We start from the raw sequence: 27,449 nt of genomic DNA on the forward strand, positions 1-27,449 counted from the left end.
GTTTGGTTTTTAAAACGAGGATTGTGATTGGTTGACAAATGACCTCTAAGGCACAATACACGGCTTACCATTGGTTGCTATCCCCGGGTCAGTTTAAAAGCCATTCAGTGCCCCGTCCATCACACATGCGCTCGGTCGTTTACCCTGTCTAGTGGCACAAAGCATTCGAAAATTCTGTGTGTTTGCAAAATTAAACGTCCAAAAAGGTAAGGAAATTTGTCTTTTTTGAAAGCTACTGTTAGTGTGGTATTCGGTAAAATAATGCACTAAATAAAATGTAACGAAGAGCGCAGCTTGATGAGGTTTATTATCACGACATTTCTTTTTTTACAAAACAAAAATATTAATTGATTGAGTAGGCCCTTCAAAAAGTACAACTACAAATTCACCCCCTTTTTCCTTGCGAAATCGCCCCTTTGCCTATGCACAGTTGCAAAGAAAGAAGCCCCTCATGTTCTTTGTTTATTCCCGATTAATAAACAAGTTAAAGAATACCTTTAACTTTTGCTCTTTATTTAGTTTGGTTTGAAACTTTGTAAAATGTTTGGTTTTATCAGGGTAATATTTTGTTATTTTTTGTAATTTATTTAAATTTGACAGTACATTTGAATTGAAGAGTCCTGATGACATTAATTAAGTGATTAATTAAATTTTTAAAATGCAAGCAATGATATGGAATTGAATGTTGTTTCTCTAGTTAATCCAGGTTTACTCCTAGAACTATTTCGGTTTCGTCCGGCTATCGTCTCCCGTTACGGTAGCCCCACTTGTGTCGCCAAGGATAGCTGAATCCTTAGCTATCCTTGGCCACACAAGTGGGGCTACAATTACGGGAGACGATAGCCGGACGAAACCGAAAAAGTTCTTGGACTCGGAGTAATCCAGGTCATACTTCCTTCGAATATGCTTCGTGTGATGAACATGGAGGTAGAATTCTACCTCCATGGTGCGAAGCAAATTTTACTGCGTCACAAAGTGCGTAATGTACTCCTAGACCCAGTGACTGGAGCGCTAGATTCCTTTTTTCAAAAATTTGAATTATTTAGGCATTGTTTTTCTTTTTGTGTTCTTCCTGTTCTTGACTTGGTCGAGTTGTCATGCATTTGTGTCATGAGTTGAGTTGAGCTAGTGTTTTAAAACATAATTTAAATAAGTAAAAATAGAATAGTGTCAAAAGGTTATCCTTTGGATCTAAATCTAATTTTGTTGTTGCCAATTATCATTTCCTACTGCTGTAGAGCCCATGCAGGATGAATACGTCCGAGCTATGCTGCAGTGTTTCTACAGTAAAGGTAGCCCCAACAGGAGAAACGATAAAAAGAACTAGTGCAAGGAGTGCGACAGTAGTTCTCGGCCGGAATGAGTTCAACGACGTCATCCTCCGTCTCGACATCAACAAAACGAGCGCCAAGTACCTTATGCGTGACATCACCGTCCACAAGCGCTTTATCAAAGACGGCAAAGCATGCATTCAGTTACCAAGCCACAACCTCCAGATCATGCTCTCAAACTGCCCCCCACATCAGCTTGCAGCTTTCTTGAAGTGTCTTGTTGTGAAACGAGAGTGCGCCAAACAACAGAAACCCATCTCCGGGAGGGCAAGGCTGCTCTCTGAGCTTCCAAGAAAGTTTGAAGAGATCAGTCCCCTGTGTGAGAAGGATGTCAATGCAATAAACAATGCTCGGGCAAAAGCAGTGGAAGCCAAAGGAACTGCAACAACTCCAGCCGGACCAGGAAAGAGAAAAAGCGTCAAGCGCCCAAGAGACAACAGTGGAGGCCCAAATGTAGGTACAAAATATCAGGACATAATATTATCACGGCCCAGTTTCATGGCTCTGCTTACAGCAATAGCAACTAGGATTGATACTTTTATGGCATGTATGGAAGCGGGGAATCATGTGCTCACATTATACAAATATTGACTGCTTTGAGTACTATGGTTAAAACTACGACTCCCAAGGTGATCGCCGTACCCGGAGCGTTCTACTTTCCTGGGGCGCAGCCGAGGGAAAATGGAACGGTCCGGGGATCACCAAGGGAGTCAGGGTTTTAACCATAGCACATATCTCAATTTTTTCTATCTTCGTGCCAGTCGACCCAAAATCATTTAAAATTTATTTACCAAGTCAGTTTCCCTTATTAGGAGTAAAAGTTGTATCTTGTTTCGTATACATGTCATTAGGCGGATGAAGTACCTAAAGCAAAGAAGCTCAACATCAGCCTGAATAAGACCCAGCTAAACCCCCAGCAGACTCGGGTCCTCAATACAGTGCTAGCTGGTCACAGCGTGTTCTTCACCGGTAGTGCGGGCACGGGTAAATCATTTCTACTCAAGAAGATCATCGGCGCTCTGCCGCCAGACAGCACCTTTGCCACAGCGAGTACGGGTGTTGCAGCTTGCCATATCGGCGGTACCACCCTTCACCAGTTTGCAGGTAAAGTTTATGCAATGTGCACTTAAGTAGTTTTGTGGTTTTGCTTTTTTTGCATGGCTTTGCTTTAAACCGCCAAATTCTGCGTTTTCGATCACCCTTCTTCGCTTACAAGGCATATCTCAACCTATTGATTTTTCTTCATGTACAATTCTGTCATTATTTTTCTATCAGGTTTCAGCAGCTCGCCATGGAAGATTAGCTGAATCTAGTTTTATTTTAGTTGAACAATTGTTTATTGGTAGTTTGTTTTTGTCTGTGAATTTGTTTACATAGGAATTGGTTCCGGCAACCATCCCCTACAAAAGTGCATTGAGCTGGCGTCTCGCCCGGCAAGGAAACAGCAATGGCGGAAATGCAAGCACCTCATCGTGGATGAAATATCTATGGTTGATGGGGACCTCTTCACAAAACTTGAGGTACAGTATATGGCAGCATTTTCCTTTACACAGAACACCTTGTAAAACAAATACCTGGTGCTGTGTATCAAAGAATAGGTCTCATACTTGTAGCTCCACCAAGCTAATCCGCCTCCACAGTACTTTTAAGCAGCATGCAGCATCAGAGTCCAGCTTTCTCCAGAAGACGATGAGAGCATACTGATCGAAACGTCGAGTTGAAACCAACAGTTCTTTTCAGAACCACCCCAACTCATTAGAGATAGTGATTACATGGTGTTACCGCAAAACCTTTCTATATCGTATTTCCACCAAGCAAAGTTTCAAATCCTACTTAGCTCCACCTTACTACTTAAGTCTGTTTTCAGATATATTTTTTTTGCCCTCAGAAAAATCTGATTTTTGGTTTGTAAACAAGGACTGAAAGGTCTATTTATAGAGCCTACACGTTGTATAATGTTGGTCGACCCTTTTAATCGATAAAATGATCTTACTTTTTCCCAAGGACCGACATATCATAACTGCTCCACATACCTTGCAGAGAAAAACAAAATAAAATGAGTGCTTTGATATGCCCCTAAGTAATGGTGTGCTAAAGCTCTATGTAAGATGAGTATTATTATTAAATGATAAGTCAGCTGGTCCTGCTTGCTGGTCTCTTTTCAAAAGTTAGTTGTCGGCGAATCCTGATAAAGTGATGTTCACATTATTTGTTTCCCTTGTTACCAGGCAACAGCCAGAGCAGTCAAGTGTAGTGACAAGCCATTTGGAGGCATTCAACTCATCGTCTGCGGAGACTTTCTTCAACTCCCACCGGTCACTAAGACTGGTGAGAAACGGGTATTCTGCTTCCAGGTAACGCTCATTGATCATGTTTTCTTCTGATTTGGACTTTCCATGAAAATGGACATTTTTGCGTGATTTGTCTGCTACTGATGCTCAATCACTGGCAGCTTTTAGGAAAGCTCTAAAGACTCATTTCTTTGACTCCTAATTTTGTTTTCCTTATTTTTGCTGTTTTATTATTCTACGTGTTAAAGCACTGTACTAAACAGCTTTGTAGGAGCATTATATAAACGCTTTTATCACATTGAATTGTATCGAATTGTTTAATATATTGTTGATTGTATTGTATTGTATTGTATTGTATTGTAATCGGGGATGAGATTGTTCAGACTTTTGGCTGACTTTTTATGTCGACCTGGTGAAGAAATCAGACAATATTTCCCCCCCCCCCCCCCAAAAAAAAAAAAAAAAAAAAAAAAAAAAATCCTGCTCATTGGTCTACTTCTCAAGTGCTTTGGATTGGATACCGTTTCCAAAAGCTCCTTGGAATCTACAACACCAGGGGTTACCAAACAGTAGAAATGGCATCATTTCAACATACCTTTCAAGTTTCAGACTTTTTCGTCAGTAACGACTCTCACCCCTGATTGTAATGTAGGCCTAATGTATTGTATTCTATTCTTACAACCACTTTGAATTCCTTTAAACATAGTCTGTATTTTCTTTCTGCAGTCTGCAGCATGGACTCAGTGCATCCAGCTAACGATGGAACTCACTCAAGTCAAACGCCAAGATGATCCCGTCTTCATCAACATCTTGCAGAATATACGCATTGGAAGGTAACACATCTGTGGTGTGCACTTGATCAAGATTATCAGAATCAAAAAACTTCATTGAAATACGGACAATGACTTTCATTTTAACAGTCACATTTTGAACTGGTTATTTTCGCAACATGTGAAAAACAAGTAAAATAAATTTAAACTAAAATTCTCTTTGAACTGTAGATGTCCACAGGAGCTATGTGATCGTCTGACTGCTACGGCCAATCACATTATTGATCGGAATGGTATCCTAGCAACTAGGCTGTGTACCCACAAACAGGACGTTGACCTCTTGAATCAGGTTCACCTCAAGAAACTGACCGGTAAGAAAAGCAAATGTGATTTACCGTAAGGTGTCATGGACGAGTGGTGTAGAGTATCAAGTTCAAGATCTATTGGTTAAGTCCTCGGAGTTTTGGTTTTGAATCATGGTTTTGCATTGGGTCCTTGAGCAAGATTCTGCGCTATAATTGCTTTTCTTCATGAATGCACGGTACCTGCGAGGGTAAACGTTAATTTTGTGCATTGAAAAGCCACTGTGATCTGCTGACATGCCATGGCAGCTCAGGGCTGTATACAGTCACCCCAGGGAGCTGGGAAAGATTTAACGTATCTGACGTTTCTTATATTCAAATTTTGGGGGATAAAAACCTATATGTTTTTCCATAACCATGTTACTTTGAAGTGAACTGGTTCTTGAAATGCTTCATAATAATAAAAGCTGCTGTGTAGGCTTCGAACAAAATGTTGTTATTGGTGTATTTTTCCCAACCAGGAGATCCTAGAGTGTTTGATGCCTGGGACAGCGACCCCAACCTAGTGAGTATCATCAACAGTCAGTGTCCAGTCCCTAGGAGTCTTGAGCTTAGGGTTGGAGCCCAGGTAATGCTGGCCAAGAATCTTGATGTACAGCAGGGTCTGGTCAACGGAGCTAGAGGGGTGGTAACAGGTTTCGGCGCAGGGGAAACTGGTAAGCTTAAACTAATATAAAAAAAAAACAGATTCCTGGAAAGTTTTTTCCTTGGCAAAGGATCTTTAGTTATATGTTATTAAGTCTGTTTGGTCAATCAGTACGATAGGGTAGAAGACAAAGAATTCCACCAACCCATATTCTTTTGTGTATGTACACAGTATTAGGATGTCATGGCCGAGTGTTTAAGAGCATTGAATTCAAGTCCCGGTCATAACACTTATGTCCTTGAGCAAGGAGCTACTATAATTGCTTCTCTTTACCCAGGAGTATAAATGGGTTCCTATGAGGGTAGAGGTTAAATTTGTGTTTGAAAAAGCCTGCAGAGTGCCAAGCTGAAAAAGATAAAATAGAATGTTGTTGGCCAAATGACCAGCAGCCGATTTCACGAAAACGCTAGGATCAATCCTATCTCGAGTTAGGACGAGTAACCTGTCCTAACTTAGGATGGGTTCAATGCATTCTCGGAACATCCTCGGATAAGGAACTGAACTTGTCTTGTAAGTTAGGAGGAGTTTGGTGAAATCAACGGCAGGGCACTAGTGTGATTTGCCAAATCGCTATGAATGAACTAGTATGTCTCACAAAGTTTGTTTGCTATTGTAAATTGTACCATAATAATAAATAATAATAACTAGGTCTTATAGCCTTATCATGGTCTTAACCATATCAGTTGACCATGTGCATAAATTTGCTTTCCAAAATGGCAAGCATGGCTGCAATTGAGGCATGTGCCATTTGTCTAAAGCTCATTAATTAATACATTAACTCTTTGTACTTGCAGGCCTACCCATAGTGAAGTTTATGTGCGGCGTTGAGCAGGCCATACGGATGGAACGTTGGCCGATACGAGCCGGTGCTGGTCTGGTACTCAGCCGTCGGCAACTCCCTCTCAAGCTGGCCTGGGCAATATCAATTCACAAAAGCCAGGTGAGATATTCAGTTTCCTAACTTACCAGTTGCACAACTCTGGGTCTGATTTCATAGAGCTGCTTTGGGCACAAAAAGTAGTTCTAAGCACATCAAAATCGGCTTGCCAAAATAATGTTACCAGCCAAAATACCCTGTCCTGTATACAGTTTGTGACTGGTATTCTGCTTATTTCTGCTTAGCAGAAAAATTGGTAAGCAATATTTTTTGCTTCAGCGGCTCTTTGAAGTTGGGCCCGTGTTCATATTAGTATTTATTGCCATGTCACATGAGGCAATTTACAGGCTACCAGTTCGCAGGCAATCTCCAAGAAGAAAAGGCATTCATATCATTTGAATGTTCACATTTTGTTCTTTGGGATTGTAAGACAATGTTTATAAACAAATTACTCATCAGTGCTACCAATGTGTTCACTGTGGAATGCACTGCAGTTGGTTGCCTCCAAGTTGCCTGTGAAAAGTTGCCTTGTGTAGCAAGGCCCTTGCATTATAAAAGTATGATGAGTGCTTTCCAGTTTCTTGTGACTTTGTTTTCTTTTTGTAACACATTTTGTGTTCTTGCATTATAAAAATTGAGTGCTTTACAGTTTTAAATTTTTCTTGTGGCTTGTGTTGTTGTGCCACATATTCATTGCTCTTTGGGTGATTTGGTCCCTTCTCCCTTTTGCAGCTTCTCTTATCTTTTTAGATTGTTTTTTTAAAAGATGTGTTAGGGGCCTAAATGCTTTTAGACAATGTATTGTTGTGACTTTTGACTGGTTTGCATTGCAATTGTATTTTATTATGTAAATTTTATCAATATTGTGCTTTAAATTTTGTTATGTTTGATTGTTATGTATTACTTGATCTGTTCTTGTCCTTTTATTGAACATTTTCTGTGATTGCTCTTGCCAGAAATGTGTACCCATATTTTTCACTGTCAACTTGAAGAATGTGTATTACTTTGTTCTTCTTTGATATTTAGTTTTACTTACACTGATCATTGTGTGTAAAGCACTGTATAGTACTTTCCATGACATTTGGCTTTCTACAGCAGGTGTCTGAATACTAGACCATCGAGCTTGCCCTATAGCTAGAGGCAGTTCGAATCCTATATTAGATTTGTGTTATATTTTACTAAAATATTATATATTAAATATTCTCATTTTGCTCGATTTAGTCTTTGGTGCATTTATCTTTCTATAAATTTTGTATTAATTTTAATTTAGTTTTTTTTATTATTCCAAAATTAGAAACATACCACTATACAAAGAGGAGCCTAGGGTAACAATAATGCACATACGTTTAAGACAATCGTATAATTAGTACATACATATTGATTGCTTTTATGGTAATTGCTTAGTAGGATTTGAAACTTTGCAAGGTAGTAGTATTAGGTGAGGGTTGTGGTAGCACCATGTGTAAATCTCTCCAATGAGTAGTGTTGTTGGTTCTAGACAGAACCAAAGGTTGGCAACTGTTTTACTTACAAATGCGTAGGCCTAATTGTTAATTGCTATAACACTCTCAATGAAATCTCATACTCATATCAGTTATCAATGCTTTGTATTTAACTGTATTTCAATACTCTTGTTTACAGGGAATGTCCTTAGACTGTGTGGAAATCTCGCTCGCTCGTGTCTTCGAGTGCGGCCAAGCCTATGTGGCGTTATCCCGAGCCCGTAATCTAGAGGGTCTACGTGTCGTTGATTTTGATCGGGCCTGCGTGCGCGCCCATCCGGATGTCGTCAAGTTCCATCATGTCTTGCGGAGGCAGCAACGCATGATGCAGACTGAGATTGAAGACTACACACAAGATAAGGAAAACATCAGGCCGTATCTTTAGCAGGGATTAGTATTTCAGGTTTTTATCTGAATTACAAGATTGTGAGTCAACCTGATAAAGAAAAATCAGCTGTTACTTTTCCACATAGAAATAAATGCTGCTCTTCCATCTAGTGCTGAAGACAATGTTCATAAAACCTCTGTGAAATCTAAACTCCAGGGGTAACCAAAATGTGGAAATGTCGTTTTGAACAACCTCATAACATTTAGATCCTAGATTCAAACTTTTTGTTGTTGTCGGCAATGACTCTTACCCTTGTATTAGGAAAGCAGCTGTAAAGTGCTTTATCCATCATGGCCCCCAGTTTGATTAGTCAGAAAATAGTCGATCAGCAAGACTTAGCAAGAAACCAGTTGTGTGGAGTGTATATTTATAGTGCATTATGAGTGGTTGCCAGATTACTATGCAAAAACCCTCTGTGCTACGTAAATACATGTATCATGCAAAGCAACCTCAATGGATGAGAAATATCAGAAATTTTTTAAGTTTTATCTCTGCGTAGTGACAAAAAAGCTAAATTACCTTTTTTCAGATAAAAAAAAGATCATGCTCTTAAAATTACTTTTCTAGCGCTGAGGATAGACCTACTGTTCTTGATAGCTCCTTGAAATCGGTTACTAAATTGTGGAAATGCAATCATTTCAATAGACCTGCAATGTTGCAGGCCTGATACTTCACAGGCAATTGCCTCCGTTGCCCCTTGTCATTGCCTTGGTGCTCTTGAAATGCTCCAGTAGAAATTTACAATTTCCTCATAGGGTGCCCTTTACCAAAGAGACAATGCCTTGGTGCCCTTGCCCTTTCAAAAATAAAGCATGCAGCCCTGATGTTGGTCTGAGTGTCAGTACTTTTTTGCCCCTGGTTCAATGCTTGCCGAGCCCTGACGCTTAACGGAGAGGCAAGTGCATCCATGCCCCGGTCGTCATCGTTGATTTCATGGTTGTGTATGATTCTCAAGTCCAAGGCGTGGTCACAGATTCTTTCGATCCCACATCTTTACAGCGTGCCACTCTACATTTAAGTCTAGCAATGACTCACTACTTGCAAAGTTTTTCAAATGTCGTTTAAAATCTATTTATTGACGTCTATGTATACATATAGAGTTTATTAGCTATAATTACTGTTAAAACTGTTTAACCTAAGTCTGTTCTTAAATATTTGTGTTTTACCCTTCATCAATGTGTGCTAAACACTGTTTACTCGGTACTTTCCTCCCCGAGTCCTGGGGAAAGAAATTTCACAGACCTTTTCTCGTGAAGAATTTCAACCAGATCATGTTTGATGCTTAATTAAAAAATAAAAATTAAATGAGTACCTGCCTTTATGGTTTTGATTTGCTTTATTATTAAATTTCGATTGAAAATATAAATTTATCGATATAATTGTTTATTCCCCCCCCCCTCCCAAAGACTCAGTTGGTTGAGATTGGTATAAAAAAATGGCCTAGTAAACAAACAAATTAGCGTTACAATACATTAAATCTAGACGGGTCTTTGACGATTTCCTTACAAAATGTCCTTACAAAAGTCTAGTTGTGTACATTCCAGTGCCTTTCCGGCAGGCAAGATGCTATACTGGTCATTTGGGAAATTTTAAAGTTTGTGTCATCATTTCTGCATAAATTGAAGACTTGACAATACAACAGCTGAACAGGTTTTAAAGGAACACGTTGCCTTGGATCGGTCAAGTTGGTCTTTGAAAAGCGTTCTGTAACCGTTTGTTATAAAATCGGTATGGTTAGAAAGATGCTGTAAAAGTAGAATACAATGATCTACACAAATATGCCTCGAAATTGCGTGGTTTTCGTTTTACCTCGTCGACAAACAAGGTCGGCCATTTATGGGAGTCAAATTGTTGACTCCCATAAATGGCCGACCGTGTTAGTTTGCAAAGTAAAGGGAAAACCACGCAATTTCGAGCGATACTTGTGTGGATCATTATATTCTACTTTTAAAACATCTTTCTAACCATATACATTTCATAACAAACGGTTTCACACGCTTTTCATAGACCAACTCGTCCGATCCAAGGCAACGTGTTCCTTTAAGATTTGCCCCCTTGATTCACATAAAAAGTTGATACAAATCAGACAGTGCAAGCTCCATGATTTCAACGCTTTCTTCCAGTGTGCTGTGAACAAAATTGTGCAGTCGTTCCTGCAGGAAGTTCAAGCTCTGTGTCTCTTTTGTAACAAAGTTATGTCACAGGATACCAGACCATGTTCCCCACACCTCCATATTTTCTTACCTTCTGACCAACCCCCCCCCCTTCCCAAAAGTACTTTAGTTTCCAAGTTTCTGACTAAATTGTGGCATTTTTTGTATCCAAGTCAGGAGCATGAAGTTGCCAATGACAACAGCCAACTTACTTCAGACATCTGCATAATCTTTTGATACTCTATAAGTTTTCCTTTTTTTAAGTCATCGTTGGAGTTGGGAACTACATGTTAAAGGTGTCTACCAACTCTCAACATCTTGGGCCTAATCTTAATAATAAAAGTGGCTTCTTATATAGCGCACATATCCATCACTCAGTGGTGCTCAAGGCGCTTTAATTTTCCTGCAATGGATGTGGGACTACGTTTGAATTGTGAGAGCTACTCCTTTTACATCTCGTGGTGTGCTTTAGTCTAAGTCGTTACAAAGTTGGCAACTCACTCTACACATCTTGACCATAATCTTCTTGTTCAGGGTTTTCATCTTGTTTGTGAATGCTGTGTTAATCTTGCCCTCAGTCAAACTGGACACCTTGGGCAGCTTTTCGCCTAATAAAGAGCAAACACAATTGAGGTCAATGTAATAATTTGATGAATATTTTTTATCAAGAAGCTTTGATATTATTAATAGGGATTTGGTTGGACGCTATATGATTCATATTAATTGTCTTGCTTCATTGGTTGCTTGATTTATGATTGGTATGGATTGCCTTGCTTCAATGTTTGGTGAATTGTTGGCTTATGTAGTCTATTTTGTCTTGCTTTAAAGCCATTATACACTTTTGGTAAACAGTATTGTACAAGTCCCACACTTCGTGTATCACAACTTCTATATAAAATAACAAACCTGTGAAAATTTAGGCTCAATCGGACATCGGAGTCGGGAGAAAATAACGGGAAAACCCACTCCTGTTTTCGCGCGTTTCGCCGTGTCATGACATGTGTTTATAAAAAATCCGTAATTCTCATTAACGAGAATTTATATTGTTTTACCGTTTTCTCAAAAAGTAAAGCATTTCATGGACTAATATTTCAAGAGAAGTTTTTCACCATTACCTTCTGTAAACCCTGTAAATTTTTTGTAAATCTGTGAACTTTTTTTTTTTTTCTGTACCGAAAGGATCCAATGGCTTTAATTGTTTGATTCATGAAATGATCGGCCCTGTTATTTGCGTCAACAGTTGTTGAATTGTGACAGCCGATTGATCGACTGATCACAACAACCACTTAATCTCGTTACTACTCACCGTTTGCTGCTAGGGTTGACTATGCTATGACCTTGCTGTTTCTGAACTTTGACCTGACCTGACCTCTTCTTGTTATCAACGTCTAGAAAAAGAAATAAGAAAACACACCGATGATCAATTCTGAATTAATCCCAAGAAGTGTCGGGAAATATTCCCTTGTCAATAGTCGGCACTGGTTTGATCTTATTATACACATTGTATGCTGTGTGCATTATTACCACTAGTCTTGTTCACTATCAAAGTATTGACCTCTGAACTTTCGGCAGCACAGTCCAAAAAATGTGCTGCATTGAAACCATTCAACACTAGCTGCTTTTGTTGTGAAAAAAATCCATTGCTGAACTTCTCCTTCAACAAACACTTCATTGCTGCAAGGAAACCACCCTATATGCCTTTTAATATTCATGCATGACGTCATAATTCTTATTCAAAATGAGGCTATAGGCGCACCACCACCACTTGCAGTAGCTGCGCCTATGGCGTCATTTTGGGTTAGAATTGTGACGTACTCATGCATAGTATTTTATATCGTTCACTTGGAAGTACATGTAGTAGAGTTGTTGTATGTTGTGGCCGAGCGTGCAAATGGTTGCAAAGTCATCAGGGTGTATGAAGGTTTGAGTCCTGGTCATGACACTTGTATCCTTGATAAGACACTTGACAGTTTGCTTCTCTGCACCCAGGGGTAAATGGGTACCTGTGAGGGTAGCCCATGTTACACACTAGATTGGTTGATCGCAGAACATGAATTAATTTTTGTACCTGGCAAGATTGGTCCACCTCCAGCGCCTCCTCTTGTCTTCTTCATTGTGTTCAATTCTTCCTCGCATTCTGAAAAACAAAGATGAGAGTTCAGTTCCGTGTCACGCCCCCCCCCTCATGCCTTCTCCTTCACGGAGGCATCGTCAGGCCCTTGCCTGCATGGACTTGCAGGTAAGGTCTGGTACGGTCTGCCACATTCCATCAGAGCCATCCAGACAATAGACACTTTCAAAACATTCCTGTAGACTCATCTTTTTCAAAAACATTTCAGTAACTTTCCATTGGAATTTTTAATTTTCTAGATCCCTTACACCCCTGGAGAATAACCTAGAGGGAAGCAAGCGCCATGAGCACTTTTTGTGGATACCGGCGCTATAGAAGACGTCCTTAATATTATTGTTACCCTGGTCGTTGCCTTGGATGGTGCCCTTGAGTTATTGCTCCAGTGGAAATTTCCAATTTTCTCATTTGGTGTCCTTTTAGGGAGAAAATGCCTTGGTAACCAAAGTTATACAGGCCTGCCCCCCCCCCAAAAAAAAAAAAAAAACCATTGGCGGAAATTTTAACAGATTTACACTGCTAAGGGTTCAAACACTCACTTCCCAATTTCTTGGTCGTCTCCACCGATGTGTCTGCCAGCCAGAAGAGGGCGCTCTGCAGGTCAGATTTTCTCTCGCTGGCTGTTGCCTCGTAAAGGTCAAATTTGAGGGATGTCGCTCCAGTGCCGACCTCGAGACAAATTTTACGTGGCTGCTTTGTCACCAGCAGGTCACCATGAGTAAACGCCTTTCTAGAAAAAAAAATGTAAACAATACTTCTTTAAGTTACTGAAAAACAAATGTAGGTTGATCATTTGTACCATGGAAGTGAAAGGGGGAACTTCATTGTGCTATTAGTTGTGGGTTCTCCTGAGCTAACATTGACTAGTGGTTTCTTCCCTTCTTTCTATCTATGTCAATACACGTGTTGGAGTTGCAGGGTTTTGCTCTTAACTTTTTCAGTGACTGGCAAGCATGACCAGTTAGCTTTTCATTTTACTGGTCCATCAGCTTTTGCATTTAATTATGTTGTTGTGTCAAATAATTGAGATGCTTTTCAACACTGAATTGTCCAGCCGGACCACTCGGAGTGAATTTTGACTGTCCTCATCAGGTGTTTAAACTGACATTTGGCCAGTGGACCACTGTCAAAGGAAGAGCGCAAGATGGAGCCTTGTATGATGATCGGCGGGTTTCCAGTCCCTTCCTGATTGAGTGGGTTTTGCTCCCACAATTAAAAACTCTGATTTCTGAAACATCTTTCCAACACCTGTTAATCCTCTTCGGGCAAACGGATTACAGTGCAAGGCACCTATGAGGACTTATCATCAGAAAAAAAATATGAAAAAACAGCAATAGCACAAATTCTAAACTAAGGGTATCTTAAACAGGCATGATATTCTTCCTACTTTAGTCTGATTTCCATTTTTTTTTTTTTGCTCTTTAGAAAACTCTTTTAGAATAATTGTGATTAGAAGCATAAATCCTACACCATGTAATAATAATAATAATACACGGTTTTTATATAGCGCTTTTTCACGTGGTGTCTAAAAGCGCTTCCGACATTATAATGTGTATTATGTAGGTAAGCCCTTTCACTCGATAAAATATTCCTACTCTTTTCCCAGAACCAAATATCATGCCTGCAAACAGAACGGTTTTGGGAAGTTTTCCTCAACGTACTTGAATCGCAAAAAGTAGGCCTCACAGCTATTTACGTCTGCAAGCTCCCTCTGAAAGACAAATAAAATAATGTGACTTGTGCATACATGTAAACACAGGTAGAAATGTGACTACAAAGTGAGATAGATTGCACTAAGCGTCATCGACCGCCATATTTGATGATAAAACACAGAAAAGTGTGTGCGCTACGCACAACTCTTGGCCAATGATAGCCTTGCATGCGTGCACATTTCACCAATTATGGAGGTCGATGCAATCCATCACAGGTTGAAATGTGGTTGCAATAAGCCTTTTTGAGGTATGGTGGACGTGATAGGAGTGTACTGTTTGGTTTGGGTGTATACACACAAATTTACCCAAACCTTATACGTTGTAGGATTGTGTCCACCATATCTCACATGGTCTTCCTTCTAAACTAAATCTCTCCTACTGTGAACTTATGTCTTGAAGAAAGAGCTGAGGCAAATCTGTCCAAAATAAAGAGCACATCTTTGAGGAGTTTTAAATGAATCTGACCATTTATTTTTTATACACAGTACTCTGTAAACAATTGCTTTTTTTGAAAACTGGTAGAGTCCAGATTTCAAAATTACATTAAAAGCAACTTCAGCTATGAAGAACATATTGGATCCAACTTTGCATTAGATGCATACATGTACTGACGATCCCAGTTTGTTTTTACTGCATTGCTTATAGTCAGGTTGCTTAGGTCCAAATTTTGACGAGATCGTGACCGACTGGCCCAAAGCACCAAACTTGGTAGATATATTGTTTAGGTCCTAGAGAAGATATTTAGAAGGGGTGACACCTGAAAACAATATTGGAAGGGTACCTAATTTGCATAAATCTAAATTTGTGCACAATTTGCATATAAAAGCTTTAAAAAAAATTATGTGGTGATTTTGCTTTTCAGTTGAGTGCTGTATTCAGCCCTTTATTAATTAGGCCTTTTGATAGGGTTCAAATTATGTATGTTTTACTTTAAAGTCAAAGTAGACTGATGCTTATAACTAATTATCAGTAATTAAGACTAATTACAACGTAATTGTTAGTGATTTGACGAGTAATTCATTTATAAAGATTTAATGTACAATTTTATATATTTGTTTTATTATTTGCACCTACAATTTGGAGGTAGGCTTCAATTAGCCAATTCAATGTTTTTTATCCTTCCTGGCGTATTCACTTTGATATTTTAGATAATAAAGATCAGTTTTAAAAGCATCAGACAATACATATTTGATTGGGAATCCCTCCCTGTTACCAGGAATTTTGAGCATAACTGCCTGGAAAATTCTCTTCCGGCAAGTCTTAAGACACTAGTTGCCATGCTGCTGAATGTACCTAATGTAAAGCACCAAGATATCAATGGGTCACAGGTTTGTCTTTCCATAGCTCAGATGGTCAGCTTCAATGCAAAAAACAAAGCTTCTGTGGCAAAAAACAGCAGGCATTCCAAAGAAAAGGAGCCACCTCTTCCTCTCTACAATGGGTTATGTATCCATACACTCACGAGATGCAACATATAATGAACATCCTGTATAGACTGGGCATCAGTGTAAGCTACGACCGTGCCATTAACAAGAAGCTTGTCTGCCCTGCAAATCTAACATAAGGTCGATGGTAAACTTGTCTCAGATGCCTCCTTAAGATCCTGCTGCTCTTGACGCCCTCTTTCCCCTTTTACACGAAAAGGCTACAACCATTGACATGATCAAGCATAATGCTTGATAGGATGGATATCCAAAGGCAGATAACAACATATCTCAATCCATGCCAAACACCGCTAATTGCTGTGGACCAACCACTGTCTGTCCATGCCAATTTTGTTCAGTGGCGTTGGCCCGAGACATTGTATTGGGGAAAAGCACTTTTTAGTAACGTTGGTGGTCTCCAAATTGAGATGACTCTATAGATGGAACACAATTGGAGACTTTCTTGAAGGATCTGGTTGGACCGCTGCCTTATGTGAAGCTGGTGTGGGCTCCTCAGGTACAGCAGACTCCTTCCTCTAAGCTGCTCACCTCACTAGAACCAGGCATAGTCACAGTTACAGCCCCAACAGTTGCATATCTGCAGAGAGAGATGTCTGGCAACTGAAGGTGGAGTCTGACAGTGGGATTTCTTTTGAAACGTGGAAGCAGAAGATGATTACGGCAAGCTCTACATTTCAGTACTGGGATATCATCTTGAAATATGAAACACTTTTGCTGATTTTCATCCGTGCTCATGGTATCCGAGATTTTGATCTCTTTGGGGAGGCTTTGAAGGCATTGGTGTCTTGGTTCTTTGTTCTGGATCACACCTACGCTCGCTGGATCCCCATTCACACCCGAGACATAAAGGCTCTACCACAAAATATCAAAGAAGATGTCATACAAATGTGGGTTCTTCAAAAGACTCAACACGAGTCCTCTTGCATGCCTCTTGACCATGGTCATGAACAAAACAACGTTGGTAAAGGGTCTGGTGGCGTGGTAGAACTTACCGAAAACCCAGCTGCCTTCAGAATATGGATGGTTTCAGGTCCACAACAAGCAAGACTGCTGAAGGAATTTGAGGACCAGTTCATGGACGGAGAAACGTCAACATTTACAAGCAGCATGAACAGGGATGACTATGCAGGAGGTTTTAAGGAAACAAGTGAAGAGCCTCACTGAAGCAATCTCAGAAATGGGTAACCCCTTTCATTGAAGATTCTTCAGAACTGCTTGCTTTCGACACTTGAAATTGTGCTAATAAAGATGTTGTTTCCACAGTCCCAACAATCGAAGCCCTTGGCATTTCCCAGTACCAGAAGCATGTTAAGGATGTGATTTTAGACCGAAGCACCAGCATTCATAAGCCCATCAAAAGAAATTCTGTGGCCATTTGGAAGCGTCTGAAATCAAAGCCAAACACAAGTGCTAAGCAGCATCGTTCTGTTTTGCATATTTCGAACCAGGATACTGAATTTATTATTATAGTGGCCATCTTGGATTTCTGACAACACATAATTACCTAGGCACATCATCAGTTCATTAATGTTTTTTAAGTGCAGGATATGTAAACAAAACCACCAAAGTAAATATTTCAAAATGACCTTTGCTTAAATGATAAAAATGTACCGAAATTAGTGCTTAAATATAGGATTTTGCAGCCATTTTGAAATTATGTAAATTAGGTACCTTCCAAAAATATTTGTTTGTGTCACCCCTTCTAAAATTGATTTCTGGGGCCTATAGAAGGTACCTACCAAATTTGGTGCTTTGGGCCAGTCGGTCACGATTCTATCCATAAGCTACCTGACTATTAAAGGCACTGGACACTGTGTGCAGAGCTGTTGATAAACATTTTTGAGAAACCCTTCCCTCTGAAGTATAGTTTTTGAGAAGGTTATTTCTCACTAAAATAAAAGACCTAAAGGCAGTAGACACTGTTGGTCAATACTCAAAAATAATTATTAACATAAAACTTTACCTGGTAACAAGTAATGGGTAGAGGTTGATAGTATAAAACATTGTGAGAAACGGCTCCCTCTGAAGTTGCATCTGAAAGCAACTTTGTGTGACAAGGGTGTTTTATCTTTTATCATTTTCTCGCAACTTCAACGACCAATTGAGCTAAAAAAATTCACAGTGTTTGTTTTTTTGCATAATGTTGAGATACACCAAGTGAGAAGACTGGTCTTTGACAATTACCAATAGTGTCCAGGGGTGGATTTCACAAAGGTAGTCCTAACTTAGGACCAGTCCTAGGCAATGCTAAGAGATAGGACCAGTCCTAAGTTAGGATGAGTTACTTAGGACTGGTCCTATCTCTTAGCATTGCCTAGGACTAGTCCTAAGTTAGGACTACCTTTGTGAAATCCACCCCAGTGTATTTAAGGCCTGAAGCATTTTTCAGGCATCTGAAGAAAGCATGTGTGCAAAAAAGGATTGCCTTGGTGCCCTGTGCTTTGGTTGTGGTGCCCTTTGCGAAGGTCCAATACAGATTACATTTTCCTCATAGAACTTCCCCTTACCACATGTACCAGAGGAAAATTTATGTGCCCCTTCAAGGCCAAAGTTGTGTGTTTGCTGCTGTACTTACATGGGAGTCGAGATTTGCTTGATCTAAAACAGATCTCCATACATCTATGCCATCAGAAACACTAAGAAAAAGGTTCAAAGAAAATCAATTCAAATAAATACTAATTACTTGAAAACTTGAACTTAGAGGACAAACTTGCAGCAAGTCAATAGAAATTAATCTGAAGTCTTCTGTCTCCTCCAGAAAAAAAAAAAAAAACTATCCCGTTCTGTGCCCTGTGCCACTGATTTAATGTAGTAATCAAGAATGTTTGTCGTTCCATTAACCTCAGGGATGGGTGGCTTGAGCATGTATGTAGGCATGTATGCTTTGTTTTTGAATGGGCAGGGGCATCACCAAGGCATTTTCTCCTTGATTTAAAAGGGCACCCTATGGGGAAATTGTAAATATCTACTGGAGCATTAAATTCAAATGCACACCAGGGTGCACAGAGGCAATCACCTCCGTTCCCTCCATGATTGAAGTATCATCAGCCCTGGCCCGGGCACGACTTTTAAAGTTTTTAATTGTATTGAGCAATCAGGTCACTGTTTTTGGTTTATTTGTTGGTAGGTTGTCTGTTTATAAGCCTTGTTTATCAACAGACAACCCACCAACAAATAAACCAAAACCAGTTACCTAATACAATTTAAAATTAAGGGGGGGGGGGGGGGGGGTGCAACATGCTTTTCCACCATAATATTAATTAGATTTGTATTGTCAGTAGTGAGTGGTTCTCTGAGTCTGACCATTCTGACAATACAAATCTAGTTTAGTTTATACTTGACACTACACTGACAATGACATTGTAACAATTAATATCTGTGTTTACCCGCCAACAGAGGGCGCTGTTTACAGTGTTCATTAAAACATGACTTCTCCACAATATTAAGAACCCCAGAAATGACTGACTATGGCCCTTTACGAAACGACGGCTTCGGCTTTGGATTCAGCTCAGGCTAGCTTGGCCCCGCCGGTTGATTTGACAATTGCGCATGCTTTGCGTATATGCGCCCAGGGCTTCAGACGAGAGAAAGGAGCCTCAAGCCAAATCCAAAGCCGAAGCCGCACGTAGTTTGAAAAAGGGCCTATCTATGAGAACTGACACCGAGTGATAGCCCCATCAATAGTCACAGTGCCAAGCAATACGCTGGACTCCCTCCGCTAGCTTCTTGGCCCTATGCCCATGTAGTTTCAGGGCGTTATTTTTTTTTTTTTTTTAGAAACCATTAATTTCATGCCGAGATTTTGTCCCCAGTTGTCACTTAGCTCAATAAGCGGAGGGAGTCCAGCGTATTGGTACTATTGATGGGACTATGTTAAATATATATATATATATTAAAGGAACACGTTGCCTTGGGTCGGACGAGTTGGTCTATAAAAAGCGTTTATAACCGTTTGTTATAAATTGCATATTGTTGGAAAGATGTTTGAAAAGTAGAATACAATGATCCACACAAATTTGCCTCGAAATTGCACGGTTTTTCCTTTACCTCGTCGACGAACACGGTCGGTGGCCGACCGTGTTAGTTCGCAAAGTAAAATGAAAACCACGCAATTTCGAGGCAAATTTGTGTGGATCATTGTATTCTACTTTTCAAACATCTTTTCAACAATAATAATGCATTTCATAACAAACGGTTACAAACGCTTTTCAAAGACCAACTCGACCGATCCAAGGCAACGTGTTCCTTTAATATGAGTGACACTGACTGACACAGGCTTAGTGTGTGTCACCCTGTGTGACACTGCTGACACTATCACTTTATCAGTTGCAGTGACACTCACTGATACTGACTGCTGACAAGACGACCAGACAGGATAAAAACAAAAAGGTTAGGCAATAATAACTTAAAAATAAAATAATGTTAACGTTTATATTTGTGTTGTTATTACTTGATACTTACTGAATAATCCAGCAATCCCTAATACATGATGTGTAACAGAGAAACCGACAACTACCAGAATCCACAGTGGTGAAAATCTGGCCTACTTCACCTTCCTCCGCCAAAGCTTTCGCAGACGACATGTTTTGGAACATGAAATTCACATTATACTGCGCCCTCTATTGGTTACAGATTTAATGGGGAAACCTTGTGGACGCTTGGTGGCAGCAGACTTATCAGAGCACAATGTGCTTACCAGAATAAGGTTGTGACGTCGACAGGTAGGGCATATCCGTTAATTTCTGCAAAGCTGAAAATTTTTAAACTTCATTTTCTTTGAAACTTGGCCCAGGCATGTGTGCACCACAGAAAATGCTAATTTAAAATACATGCAACATGATGTTCAAGTCACAACCTCAAACATTTTCATACCTCCATGCTCAAACAAATCAAACCCATTTTCAATTACGTAACTTCAGATTTCCAGTAAAGGACTGTTAGATTATTATTAATGGTTTATTAAAAAAAAACATCTGCTTGCCGCAGTCCAAAGACTGAATTAAAATACAGACTTACATTTTTTTATATTAACAAATAATTATAAAAGCGAAAGACAAAAGAGACGATTAGATAAAACATAGACAATAAATTTTAAATTAACTAACAAACCCAACTGAGATCAACAAAAAACCTCAACAAACAAACACCCCAACAAACAAACAAACAAACAAACAAACAAACAAACAAACAAACAAACAAACAAACAAACAAACAATTACTACTGTAAACAGCAACGGACTGATATTAAAATGTACGTCACACCATGGTCACGCACAGCCGGGTAGGGTTATAAGGGGGCTGCCGAGAAACATAAGAAGTATGTCAAAGTTCCATCTTGGTTCCACAAGTTTTCTTTATGATGACCGTGTTCAGCGAGGCGCCCTTCATAATGATGGAACCATCGGGGGCGAACTTCCAGTTATCAGGGGGCGGTGTGTCTTTTGTCCAAAACCTCGGGGTGCCAAATGGTTCCAGTGCATTAGCTCCAACTGCTCGGACCGTAAAGTCGGGGCATTCAACAAATCCTATACTTTTGTAAAAAGAGATGACATCCTTGAAAACCCACCCAAAGATCTGTTGACACTCCAAGGTTTCAAACGCATATTTGTCGGCAAAATTCAGCATTTGTTTGTACAATCCCTCCATTTGTCTGGATTTGTCTAAACAAGCTGCCTCAAGATACACGCTTTTCGGTTGAATCGGGAACTTTACCGGAACAATCCGAAAATGTCCGAATCTGGCCGGTTCTCTCCATGGTCAATGAGAACTAACGAACACGGGAACCCAGTGCAGTTCTCGTTCTCCAAATGCTGCAGACGCTCAACCCTGGAACAGGGCCAGACGCTCTTCAAAAGCTTCGAGCACGAGACGATTAGGTCCGGTCGAGTGTGAAGACAGCGAATGGATAACGACATGATGGCTCAAAAAAGTAAATCTTGTCCAAAGCAGCAGAGAAGTATGGCTAATATTATTCCCTCGGGGTTGTCGCCACTAAACTTGAAAACGACCATATACAGCTCCACACAGAAAAGGTCAAAATGCTTATTGTAGGAAGATAATCGTCCATACAATAGGCATTTTGACCTTGGAGCTGTATTTATGTATTGTCGTTTTATATTATCGCTCTGTGAATAATTGATTGTAGCTCGTCTCCAACCAAGGCCGATAGTCTAACAAAAATTGTCTTACAAACTCTCGCCCCCTAATAATAATACAATAAAATAAGTGTAAAAGTTTACAACTCGCCTCAGTCCAAAAGAACAAACTATCGCCCCTGCCGTGTCCGTGAAGCTTCAATAGCGCCCCCAGCGACGGCTGGGATACAGGACGCCGTGTTGAGAAGATTGTTTAAAATTTAAAACCTTAATTTTGTTTAACAAAATTATTTTAATATTGTATGCTTTTGGATTGTGGTGATGGGTTGGTCCTTTTACTATTAAATTACTTGTTTTTTATATTACGGTAGGCCCTCTCTTCCCCCCCTTTTTTTACAACTCTTCTACAACTAGTGCAGATGACTCTCACGAAAGCTAAAAGCAATTAATTTTTTTTTGCGAAAGACTCTAAACTTTAGTTGAAACGTTTGGCCACAAACTGAAAATTTTGCTCAAACTTATGGAGCGATTTTTTTGGCGGTGGCGACACTGTCAGGGGAGACTTCGTGGGGGCGACTTTGAGAAGGGGCGGCTTTGTAAGTGAGGGGCGACTTTGTAGTGTGCAACTTCGTTGTGGGCGACTTTGCTGAAGTGTGTACATGCAGCACTGAGTGTTCACTTTGATAAAGTAACGTTTCTGCCAACGGGTCCTCAAACTGATAAGGTTAGGGCAACCCTCGAGAACGACAACTTGTTCAATGCCCATTCGCTGAACTATCAGCATTTGGTCTCTCTAGTATAACTAAGAAAGGGCTTGCAAAACAACGCGTCCTTCCCTTTATTTAGACACTATTGGTATTATGGTCAAAGACCAGCCTTCTCACTTGGTGTATCTCAACATAATAATGCATAAAAATAAACCTGTGGAAATTTGAGCTCAATTGGTCGTCGAGGTTGCGAGATAATAATGATTATAAAAACATCCCTTGTCACACGCAGTTGTGTGCTTTCGGATGCTTGATTTCGAGACTTCAAAATCTACTTCGTGGAAAATCACTTCTTTTTCGAAAACTTTGTTACTTCAGAGGGATCCGTTTCTCACAATGTTCTATACTATCAACAGCTTGTTACAAAGTAAGTTTTGATGTTAACAATTAGTTTGAGTAATATTACCAATAGTGTCCACTGCTTTTAAATCTCTTTTCATTATACATTTTGTTATTCAATCTTATACTTCAACAAATGCGCGCGAAAATTCGTCCAATCACTGTACAGTTCACACCAAGTTCAGGCTAGTTGCCTTTGGATGTATAATGTTTGTACCTTCCATGATTCAGCGCACCCGGCGGAGTTTTTTTGTCCAGTACACAGAGCGTACGGTTTGAGTTCGTTACAATAATCATGTCAGAACTAAGTTGTCTACATTCTCGACCGGACTTAATCGCCTCGTGCTCGAGCCTTCTGAGAAGTGTCTGGCCCTGTACTAAGACTGAACGACTGCAGCTTCTGGAGACAGAGAACTGCACTGGGTTCCCGTGTTCGTTGGTTCTCATTGACCAGAAAGAGAACAAACCCGGTTCTGTTATAGGACATATTCGAGTTCTCCAATGCCCCGAGCCACCAGAGAGCGTCTACTTCGAAGCACTGTGCATTGATCAATCTCGAGTCGGTACGGGTCTGGGTGTTAAAGTCATGAAACACGCCGAAGAATACGCAGTTTCTACCCTCGGATTAAAGCAAGCTTTCTTGTGGACAGACATCAGTATGAAAGGCTTTTACAGCAAGCTGTCGTACCAGGAATTTACGAAATTCGGCATCACAACAGTCGGTGGAAATCTACTCGGTCAGTTCAGCGTAGCGTCCAACTGGCAAGGAAACGTCCCACAGTCTGGTTGGGAGTCCGAATACGAAGACGGTCACTTCGCTACTGAAGACGATTTGAGGGAAAAAATAATCATGAGGAAATACTTGACGAAGCTGTAACTACTGACCAATCATGGGCTAAGTTCGGGCGGTGTGTTCTTGGCCCGAGTACGCTGTTCGCATGCCCAAACGATGATAACACGACCCGAGATCAATGCACTCAGAACAAGACCACACACCACCTTTCAGTAGGGATCAGTCTAGAAGTTAGAACAAAACTGTACAAAATGGCCGCGCTAAATCATCATCGTTCGGGTGGAAGGATACATTAACAGTGATCTGTGTTCTTGTGCATCCAAGAACACATGCACCGCCCTAACTCTATCTGGGAATCGGCTGCTTGACGTTGCATTATTCACTGTAGGGGCAGACACGGACATGATTTGACCAACATCCATTACTACAACAGCCCCGAACAGACTATTCAAATATCTGTGTTACTGGAAGACCGTAGTTATTATAAAAATGTGAAAGGTCATTTAAATTTATTAAGGGCACACACTGGCATTTTTTCCCCAACACCATCGGAGCCGTTGAATACGCACCATTGCTTCTAATTTGAACAGCAGCCATCAACAACCCCACACAGACTGTTCAAATGCCTGTGTTTGGTGGAAAGCTACATAGTTATTATAAAATTAATATCATTATTGATGAACCATGACGTTTTAAAAAGTTGTTGGTCATTCGGTTCCAGGTTGGTTTACTATTGTCTATCTGTTCGGTGTAAGTTTCAAATAGGAACGCGTTCCTTAAAGTTTTCTTATTACTCTTCTTACATCCCTTTTTAAAGACACTTGACACTTTTGGGGTAATTGTCAAAGACCAGTCTTTTCACTTGGTGTATCTCATTATATGCACAAAATAACAAACCTGTAAACATTTGAATTCAATTGGACGTAGAAGTTGCTAGATAAAAGGAAAAAAACACCATTGTCACACGAAGTTGTGTGCTTTCAGATGCTTGATTTCGGGACCTCAAAATCTAATTCTGAGGTCTCGAAATGAAATTCAAATATTTTAGTGGAAAGTTACTTCTTTCTCGAAAACTTATTCAGAGGGAGCCATTTCTCATATTGTGTTATACTAACAAAAGCTCTCCATTGCTTGTTACCAAGTAAGTTTTTATGCTAACAAATTTTGAGTAATTAATTACCAATAGTGTCCACTGCCTTTAAAGCCAGTGGACACTATTGGTAATTGTCAAAGAGTAGTCTTCACAGTTGGTGTATCTCAACATATCCATAAAACAACAAACCTGTGAAAATTTAAGCTCAATCGGTCGTCAAAGTTGCGAGATAATAATGAAAGAAAAAAACACCCTTGTCACATGAAGTTGTGTGCTCTCTGATGCTTGATTTCGAGACCTCACATTCTATAAACTTGAGGTCTCGAAATCAAATTCGATGAAAATTACTACTTTCTCGAAAACTACGACACTTCAGAGGGAGCTGCTTCTCACATTGTTTTATACCATCACCCTCTCCCCGTTACTCGTAATCAATAAAGGTTTCATGATGATAATTATTTTGAGTAATTACCAAGTGTCCAGTGCCTTTAAACAGGCTACGTGCAGCTACGCTATACGGTCCGCTTCACTTCAATTCAATTCAATTCAATTCAATTCAATTCAAGTTAACATTTATTTCATTCTCACTTGGGTAGCTTTGACCCGCTTCATTTCGCACCACTTCTCAAACCCCTTTTCCAGTCGATTTTTTCTTGACTTTGCAGTCTTGATGTAGAAGAGTGAAACTTTCACTGTGGTGTCAGTTTTACTCTTTTGAAAGTCTTTCGAGAGTGAAAGTCAATCTGTGTCACTCTTTTTGAGTGAAATTTGGACTCTAAAATAATAGAGTTGAAAGTACCCGTCTTTCACTCTAAAAAGAGAAGCTGCCACAACATGGCTCTTTGCAAGAGTGGTACGGTGGAAAAAACGAGTGATTTTCCACTCGTTTGACAAATATTTCCCATTTAAAAGCACTACGACATTAGCAATTTCGTAGTGCCGAATAAAAATTGCTGCCTGGCACACTTTCAATCTGAAAAAAAAATCCCCCCCCCCCGTTTTAAAAAATCCTGGATCCGCCCCTGGCATGGCATAACCTCCAGTGATGCCGGGCTGAAAACTTAAATTATAGTGTGACGTAAGATATAAAAACCCAGCTAACCGTATCACTCTAAATGGGAGAGATTTAAAGTTAATCAAAAAGATTGTTATTTAATTTAAAAATAAATCCTAAGCATTTAAAAAATTATATCTGAAAGCTTTAGTTTTAAATCTTAAAATGGATTAGTCCCTGACTATAATCCTTTTAAATCTCTCCCATTTAGAGTTCGTATTCACTTATTGGTCGTTGTATTTCATGATAGATTGTTTTCTCCAGAGCTAGACATGTACCTATACACTCTAAAAACTAAAGAGTTGAATCCAACACTTGCATGAGTTCGGTGAGTGACTAAACTTTGAAAGTGTTGGATCCAGCGTTGTGTTTGTTAAAAACTAGCAATTTAAATTGTTGATCCAACGCAAAAAGGGTTAATTCGACAATTTAAGTGTTATTTCAACATTTCTAAAACAAAATCCTTTGAATTGTTGGATCAGCTTTTTAAAAGTTAAACTGGCACTTAAATTGTTGACCGAATACCTTAAAATGCTAGATTTAACATATAAAATGCTGGATACAACACTTTCAAAGTGTAGTCACTCACCGAACTCATGCAAGTGTTGGATTCAACTCTTTAGTTTTTAGAGTGTAGTTTCTGAGCAGACCTTCTTTTGTCGTAAACATTGGGGAAAAACCTGTAGGATTTGACTAGCTTGTTCATTATCAAGTGTGAGTTGTATTTTTTTTTCAACATTGATGACTTTTGTTTGTTTAAATTGCACCTTTCTAATTTTATCCGAAACCATTTAGTTTACAATTCGTGTATATACTTTCTTACTGCTGTTGCCATTTTGTTTATCAATAAAATGACAAAACACGTTGATTCCATTGTTTTCTAATCAAATCATTATTTTATGCCCGTTGCATTTTCTACGGAACCCTGGAACTAACTTGTTGAGATCTGAGATAGTTATATATTGCAGGATGATGACATCATAAACTTGAGTTGGTGTCTTTGGCGACATCTCGGGATGAAGATCTTGAACTTTGATTGGTATCTTAACAAAAATATTGTATCTTCTTCTTCCACCTTCAAAAGATTGAAGATGTTACACGCACTGCGTGTGTGCGCATGGGTTGGTTTGAGGTAAAACATGAACTATTGTGCCAGGTGCAGTTAGAATTACCTGTACTGTACAGGTGCGAGTAAAAAGCTGGAGATGAGGTTACTTCAGCCAGAGTTTTAGTAATAAAGGCCTATTATACACAGACAGCATTTCCACGAAAGTGAACGGCTTGCGTCTACCCCGTGACCGGGTCGGTCGAGTTGGTCTTTGAAAAGCGTTCTGTAACCGTTTGCTATAAAATGCATAATGGGTAGAAAGATGTTGTAGAATACAATGATCTACACAAATGACCCTGCGCATATATTTCTGCGCCTTGAACACCCAGCAGGGTAGTTACGTGCGCATTTCAAGTCTTATTTTTATTATATTATTATATCCCTCGAAATTGCGTGGTTTTCTTTTTACCTCGTCGACTATTCACGGTCGGCCATTTATGGGAGTCAAATTTTTGACATGGCCGACCGTGTTTAGTTCGCGACGTAAAAGAAAAACCGTGCAATTTTTAGTCATACTTGTGTGGATCATTTATCTATTCTGCTCTTAAAACATCTTCCTAACCACCATATGCATTTCATAACAAACGGCTTCAAA

At 39.7% G+C, this 27,449-nt stretch overlaps 3 protein-coding genes and 1 pseudogene across 3 annotated transcripts; 2 read left to right on the forward strand and 2 right to left on the reverse strand.

Annotated features, from left to right (window-relative positions):
* Positions 1–113: 113 nt before the first annotated feature.
* On the forward strand, positions 114–10,019 carry LOC139946382 (ATP-dependent DNA helicase PIF1-like). Its single transcript, XM_071944026.1, has 10 exons — positions 114–206; positions 1,239–1,784; positions 2,183–2,435; positions 2,709–2,851; positions 3,560–3,685; positions 4,349–4,455; positions 4,624–4,763; positions 5,216–5,410; positions 6,195–6,340; positions 7,919–10,019. The coding sequence occupies exons 2-10, from the start codon at positions 1,251–1,253 to the stop codon at positions 8,162–8,164; spliced, it is 1,890 nt and encodes a 629-aa protein (XP_071800127.1). The 5' UTR covers positions 114–206; positions 1,239–1,250; the 3' UTR covers positions 8,165–10,019.
* A 104-nt stretch (positions 10,020–10,123) lies between these two features.
* On the reverse strand, positions 10,124–20,202 carry LOC139946398 (protein PAXX-like). Its single transcript, XM_071944044.1, has 7 exons — positions 20,067–20,202; positions 18,181–18,241; positions 14,110–14,159; positions 12,988–13,178; positions 12,389–12,457; positions 11,627–11,708; positions 10,124–10,928 (listed from the first exon to the last, which is right to left on the reverse strand). Exons 1-7 carry the CDS (start codon positions 20,198–20,200, stop codon positions 10,895–10,897), a joined length of 621 nt encoding a protein of 206 aa, XP_071800145.1. The 5' UTR covers positions 20,201–20,202; the 3' UTR covers positions 10,124–10,894.
* A 725-nt stretch (positions 20,203–20,927) lies between these two features.
* On the reverse strand, positions 20,928–21,520 carry LOC139946407 (uncharacterized; annotated as a pseudogene).
* Positions 21,521–23,101: 1,581 nt separating this feature from the next.
* LOC139946408 (N-alpha-acetyltransferase 80-like) lies at positions 23,102–25,671 on the forward strand. The gene has a single exon (XM_071944053.1). The coding sequence runs from the start codon at positions 23,102–23,104 to the stop codon at positions 23,681–23,683; it is 582 nt and encodes a 193-aa protein (XP_071800154.1). The 3' UTR covers positions 23,684–25,671.
* Positions 25,672–27,449: the final 1,778 nt, after the last annotated feature.

The sequence above is a fragment of the Asterias amurensis genome, chromosome 13, assembly GCF_032118995.1.
Source record: "Asterias amurensis chromosome 13, ASM3211899v1".
NCBI lineage: Eukaryota > Metazoa > Echinodermata > Asteroidea > Forcipulatida > Asteriidae > Asterias > Asterias amurensis.

What these genes read in the sequence shown, in the direction of transcription:
- LOC139946382 (XM_071944026.1), top strand. Translation starts at nt 1,251, where the DNA reads ATGAATACGTCCGAGCTATGCTGCAGTGTTTCTACAGTAAAGGTAGCC. An exon ending in ACCTCTTCACAAAACTTGAG is followed by an intron (nt 2,852 to 3,559) that starts GTACAGTATATG and finishes CCTTGTTACCAG; the next exon opens with GCAACAGCCAGAGCAGTCAA. An exon ending in TTTCGGCGCAGGGGAAACTG is followed by an intron (nt 5,411 to 6,194) that starts GTAAGCTTAAAC and finishes TTGTACTTGCAG; the next exon opens with GCCTACCCATAGTGAAGTTT.
- LOC139946398 (XM_071944044.1), bottom strand. Translation starts at nt 20,200, where the DNA reads ATGTTCCAAAACATGTCGTCTGCGAAAGCTTTGGCGGAGGAAGGTGAA. An exon ending in AAGCAAATCTCGACTCCCAT is followed by an intron (nt 14,160 to 18,180) that starts GTAAGTACAGCA and finishes TTTGTCTTTCAG; the next exon opens with AGGGAGCTTGCAGACGTAAA. An exon ending in GCCTACTTTTTGCGATTCAA is followed by an intron (nt 13,179 to 14,109) that starts GTACGTTGAGGA and finishes TTTTTTTTCTAG; the next exon opens with AAAGGCGTTTACTCATGGTG.
- LOC139946408 (XM_071944053.1), top strand. Translation starts at nt 23,102, where the DNA reads ATGTCAGAACTAAGTTGTCTACATTCTCGACCGGACTTAATCGCCTCG.